Source organism: Leptonychotes weddellii, chromosome 5 (assembly GCF_054177405.1).
Source record: "Leptonychotes weddellii isolate Sample4059 chromosome 5, ASM5417740v2, whole genome shotgun sequence".
Classification (NCBI taxonomy): Eukaryota; Metazoa; Chordata; class Mammalia; order Carnivora; family Phocidae; genus Leptonychotes; species Leptonychotes weddellii.
This window is the reverse complement of record NC_138373.1, coordinates 30,274,037-30,280,036: the sequence shown is the minus strand read 5'-3', so window position 1 is coordinate 30,280,036 and position 6,000 is coordinate 30,274,037. Positions and strand designations below refer to the sequence as shown.

The following is a 6,000-nucleotide window of genomic DNA, read 5'->3' as shown; positions in this document are numbered from 1 at the left end:
CACCCCCTCCCCCTTCCCCACAAGTTGCCTTTGCCTGTTCTTGTCCTCTTCACGGGGTGGGGGGGCGTGGGGTGGGGGCACCGTCCACTTTGCGGGGCATCAGAAAGCAGGCCCAACAAACCCGGAAAAGGGTACAACCCCGAAGGCAACAAAATAGTTTCCTGGCCCTCTCGAGTGTCTTAGTTGGAGGCAGATGAACGCCACGATCTAGCAAACCCGAAGGGAAGGAAGCCAGCGAGGAGGGATTGGCGCGCCCGGGTGCGGCGGGGGGAGGGAGAGAGAGAAAGAGAGAGAGAAGAGGAGGGACGGCCACCGGGTTTTGACTTAGATAATCAGCAAAATTAAAAAGGAAAAAAAAAATCAAAACATTGTAGCGACCAGGCAAAGAGCGGCGTGATTGCATGCGAGCGTCCCCACTCGTGCTCGGCGGGCGCCAGAGAGACACGATGCAGCATCCTCTGACGGGGGCCACCTGCGTGGCACTCCCCAACGTGGGCATGCGTCCCCAGCTCTCGTGTGCCTTGACTTTTATGTACTTACAGCAGGTAAGGCGCGCTCTTCCCTCGGTGACTGCCTCCGGGGCTCAGGCTCGGCGGACTGGGTACCCGCATCGCTGGGCTGCGCTTTGGATCCTGGAGGGGGTTGGGGAGGGGGCTTGTGCTTTCGGACGGGAGGGGTGGATCGGGGCCCCTAGTTCTCTGCGGAGCCCAGACGCCCCACGCCCCGCTGTTTTTGCACCTCTCTGAATACTTTGAATGCCTGATTCTGAGTCTGGGTGCTGGGAGTTTAAAATTGCAAACTGCATTTTCTTTACTTGGATCTCTCATGTGTCTGCATCCGGTGAGGACCTGAGTCTGAGACCCCTTTGATGCTAAGAGTTTGGATCTTTGTGGAGGCACTCGCATGCCTGGAGTTTTAATTTAGCCGTTTTAATAGGGAGTGAAAAGACATGTATATATGTTTGTGTGCTCAGTATTTTTGTTTTCTCAAGTTTGTCTGGGTTGTGCTTTATTCAGTCCGCTTGGGATCTGAGCCTTTGGGTTTCTGGAGCGTGTCAGCCCTGGAATCTGCCTCCAAACTCACTGGCTATGCTGTGATGAAGGCAGTGGTTTAGGATGCTGTCTTTGTTGGCATGTGTAAAGGTTTTTTTTTTCTCCCCTCCTCCACTCCCCCTTAATGGTCTTGTTAAGGGATTCTGTGTTTGTTTTCTTTTCCATTCTGTGTACATATCAGAACCTTTCATTGTGTTTCTCTCAGTCTTTCTCTGGGTGTTTCCCTCGGACCCTCTCTGTCTCTCCCTCTTTACTAGTAGGGCTGCTGCCTAAGTTGGTTGCTGGGCTTGGGAAACAGCTCCACATCGCCTGGTGGGGGGACAAGCCCAGCTCTCTGTCTCTGGGCAGAGGCTGTCCCTGTGAACTGGCAGCGTTAGAAAGATTTTGTCACGCAGGTAGAATCCTGTTCCCTTCCTAGGATCACCGTCTTGCTCTGTGAAGAGTTAACAGTGGTTGTAGTCATTTTATCTGTTTTTCGATTGACTCCTTTCAGGAGTACCATTTTTAACTGTGTGTGGTTGTAGCTGACAAAACTTCCTTTACAAGTGTTCAGAGGGGCCTCCTTCTCCAAAGACCCTCAATTTCAATCTGTGTTGTAGGAATATATGTATCATAAAATGTCAAAATTCTGTTTTGAACATTTGGGTAATTTATTATCAAGTTGGTTGCCTCCAGAAAATGTTTCTAAGGCATATTTTCTGTTGGAAGTCTTTTTGAGAACAGCCTTTTCTTTTTGTTGTTTTAATATCTTAGGAATAAATTGGCTTATCCTTTTAAATATTGTTTTATTCCATTTCTCATTAAATAAATTGTGCCAGAAAACATCTCCCAAGAGCCTGTTGGTAACATATTATATGATTCATCTGCTTCTACCATCTCTGTACCTTTGCTGTGAATGCCTCTGTGTGTGTGTGTGTGTGTGTGTTTTACACCAGTTACCCACCAGAAGAGTATCGTAATGAGCATTTCTACAGAGGCTAAGCCTCAGTTGAATTTAATCAAATTATTAATATGAGTTGATCTTTTGCCTCCTCTATTCACTTCTTTCATGTTATTTATTAATTAATTGGAACAGCATTACTTAACAAGTACAGTGCTATAGGTATTCAGTGTTCTCACTGTTTCTTTGTGCATTATTCTTTTTAATAAATTGATGTTTCATCCTTCTAGATTGTTAAATTGGCTTGCTCATTTAGGCACAACTTAGGATAGAAGGCAATGAGTTTGAGTGAGAGGTTATTCTTGCCAGGAAAAGGACAAGTCCATGGGATAAATGCAGGCGTCCTCAGCATCCGCCAGGCAGTCTCTTCTAGGAGGGAGAACACTCCTGCCCTGGCAAGGGGAGGCTCAAAGGGAATGTTGGCAGCCATAACAAATATTTAGAAGTGACTGAAGCAGCATCATGGTTCCATATGAAGATAGATGGAGGTGGGTTTTGAAATGTGCTTTGGGATGCACCCCCCTCCAGAAAGGGCTTGTAAGGCTTTCAGTGAAAGTGTTGATAAGAGGATGCTGTTACACAGCATCAGAATGCGGTGTGCGTGCGTGTGTGCATGTGTGTGTGTGTGCGCACGTATGTATTTTTTCTGAGTTTCACTAAATGCCTAAAGTATAGTACAGGCAGACAATTATTTTTGCCTCTCTGAGAATTGGTTTTCCAGCCACACCTCCCACCCTGCCTAAGGCTCACGGTCAGGGTGGGAGAGCCATACCTTCAGGTCATCTCTACTACCCGGTGCTGCCATGTTTGTGTAGAAGTCCCCTGTCATTGCTTTTATGTAGCAGTCCGGACAACTGGCTGATGAAGGGTGTGAAATAGTTCACTTCAGTCTCCACAGACCACTTACTGATACCATCTGTACATCTTCTATCCATACATCGCCACTGTATTTCCTATCTGCTGTTCATCTACAGCTATCTCTAAATAGAGATTGTATCTCTATTTAATTTTGATGATTGGAGGGCTAATGTGTACTCTCAGAGTATGCTGATCAAATGGATGAATCAGGCAACCTCTCTGAAAAATAACATCTTCATTAGAAACATTTTATTTTATTATTATTTAGAAGTAAACCTCTTTCTGTGGAGTCTTCGTCATTTCAGATCCCCAATTACATAAGGAAATAATTAAAACCCAACGATCTTATTTTGGAGGCTTTATCATTCTGTTTTATAAATGCACACACTCTGATCAGGAGCCACCGAGTCTTCACTGAAATGTATTCTCCCGGAATGAAGTTCATACAGCACTTATTTCTCATCCAGTATCTAAGGAAAACCCCTTCATCATTTGCTTTCCTTGACTCAGCCATGACATCCAGCCTTTCTTCCTACACTCTCCCGGATTTGTTCCTGAGGCAGTTCATAAAAACAAAAATCAGTTGGGATACCCCAACACCTGAGTCTACTGTGAATGACCAAGTGAGAATGACATAACCCTTTTGCCACAAAGAACTTATTTATTCAGACCAAGGAAGAGGCAACTGCGGTGTTTAAATTCTTTGACTGATTCCGTTTCATTTATTTATATTCCCCAGTAACTCTGCTTTAGATAGATATTTCCCTACAGTTAAGATTTCTTTCTTTTTTTTTAAATCTTTCTCCTCTCTCTTAACATCAGAGATGGTACTACAGTTTGGAATTGCAGGATGGGGTAGATACCAAATCCAACGATGCCGTCATGTGCATACATACATGGGTACATAGGTACACATGTGTATCTACACACCTGTCTACCCTAGTATATAGCATCTATCCTGTGCTTGTAGACCATTTTCAGGTGGAAGGGACAGGTAAGCTCTGGAGCATCTGGCTTCAATCTTGCTGTCCAGGCAAAGTCCCTGCTTCAGCCTCCGTTCTTAATACACTGCAGTGGTTTATTGGGTGTCTCCTTTGACGGTAAATCTTCTCCCATGTGAGAAGAACTGCAAGCCCACATATTCCCACTATGGAATCTTCCCAGAGTTCCAAAGTGGGTACCCATTTAAACACCCTTGCTTTGAGGGGAAATTCTGAATACAGATTCCAAATATGGGGGGTTTCTACAAGCTAGGTCAAAAAAGAATGTGTTTTGGTTTTCACAGAGAAACAGAAAACAACCACACACACACACACACACACACACACAGAATTCTAGAGATGCTTTCCCATCCTAAGTCACAGGGAGCCACACCAAAGAGCGTCCATCACATGGTAGGGTATGGCAAGGCTATGGACAGAGCGGATGAGGTTTGTTTTCTGATGCATGGTGCGTGTCAGATCTCCTCCAGAGCTGTGATTCACACTGAGTTCTAACTCCCTGAAAGAGGATAAGTAACATATTAACTTAGTTTTCCCTATTTCTACACCACCGTCAGTGTCTCCCAGTCCTGTTCAAAGAAAGCTTCTCATCTGTCAAATCTTATTCACTCAGAACCTTTTTTATCAACCTAAATTTAAAAACAAGTCAAATGCTTAAAATCTACATTAAAAGCGGGGGAAAAAGGGCCTTTAAAGTGGGTTATGCCACTGTCAATATCTGAAGATTGGTAATTTTTCCCACTTAATGATGATCCATGTGGTTTGTTTTAAATAGTGAAGTGGCTTGTACAAAGGGTAATTCCTGGTAAATGAAGCCATTGCTCACTGTGGACATCTTCAGATCGAAAGCAATTGAACTGAAACCTGCATATCAACCCTTTCTGTCTTTAATTAGAAAGTGGTTCTCAGAGCAGAATCACAGGGAAGGTGGGCTCTGGGAGTAAGGCTGGAGAAGGGGGGACGACCCCCTTCTCCAGCCACGGTTATCAATTTGGGAAGCGTTAGGTGGGCCATAACAATTATGGCTGTGTGGAAAAGTTCAATTATCATTCCAGTTACTTACCTTGCACTGCTCTGTCTGATGATTTATAGAGGGCCAAATGGCATTTTATCACCTTCTTTCTTCTTGGCTTAATCCCTTGTTGATTTATTAGATTGTGCTGTGGATTGGGGCCAGTCAATAGTGTCAATAACGCAGAAAAGAATTAGGATAGATTATCTTCATGTCTGAATTGTTTAAGGAATTTAAGTGGCCAGAATGAGCACACTTCTAGGCCTGGGTGACTGGTAGAACACAGGTCCTTATGTCTTTCCGGAGAGATCCTATGTCATAATTTGGCAAGGTAACCAATCCTCCTGATTGCCCTGATTTTTTCCACAAAGGGGAGAAGGCCTGACCTGTGGGGGCTCTCATTAGCCTGGCAAGGCCTGCATCTCAGGTGGGCCAGCTGGCTTTCCTCCTGTGCTTCTCCCATTTCGGGGAACCTACGGGCGCCGGGGAGGAGGAGGGACGGTGTTGGCCCCAGGGTTACTCGGGCCGCCTCTGCCTTAAGATTATTCAATCCGACATTCGCTAGTGGAAACTGTAAGCATCTGCTAGCCCGCAGACCCGAGTCCTGCGCCATTCGGCAGCTCTGCCTGCCATTTCGCGGCGCTTTCCGCGTGAGACCGTACAAACGCTGCTTTTCTGCCTTTGCCCGAGCGGAGGAAGCCCAAGCTATTAGAGCTCACGCGCCATCTGTTTTCCCTACAGCTGGCCCTTGAGTAATTGTCCGGTAGCTGATGGACTGAGGGTAGACAATCTTTTTTAGGGTTTTCTGATTCATTTAACCAGACCGTCTGCCCCAAGAGGAAACATAATGCTTGTTTATTCATAGTGGCCGGGTAAAAACAGTGTAGTTTGTCAGGCAAATAATAGTCTTCTGGAAGAGAAAGAAATTGCAGCATTGTAAACAAAATCAGGTTGGTGCGTCGGTGCCTAAGGGGGCTGGGTGATGCGCAGGAGATGTCATCCCGTGAATGAGGCAGAGCTGACAAAGTGTGGGCGTAATTGCCCCATCTGCAGAGACCTTTTTAATGGACGAGGAGAGGTGTCCCAGTGTGCTGTTTAATTCAATTAAGGAAAGCAAAGAAAGTTCCATTCATCAAT

At 45.4% G+C, this 6,000-nt stretch overlaps 1 protein-coding gene across 11 annotated transcripts in view; it reads left to right on the top strand.

The window, feature by feature from the left end:
* Window positions 1-6,000, top strand: part of RBFOX1 (RNA binding fox-1 homolog 1) — a 1,962,285-nt gene that overhangs the window by 1,602,315 nt on the left and 353,970 nt on the right. For 2 of the 11 annotated variants that reach the window (XM_081820084.1, XM_081820078.1), the window contains exon 1: window positions 124-545. The exons of 6 other annotated variants lie outside the window; for them this stretch is intronic. In XM_081820084.1, the coding sequence (XP_081676210.1) occupies window positions 402-545 (144 nt within the window). In that variant the 5' untranslated portion in view covers window positions 124-401. Of the gene's footprint in view, window positions 1-120; window positions 546-6,000 lie in introns of those variants that run through there. 3 more of the 11 variants (XM_081820083.1, XM_081820088.1, XM_081820081.1) reach the window with 3 other exon arrangements.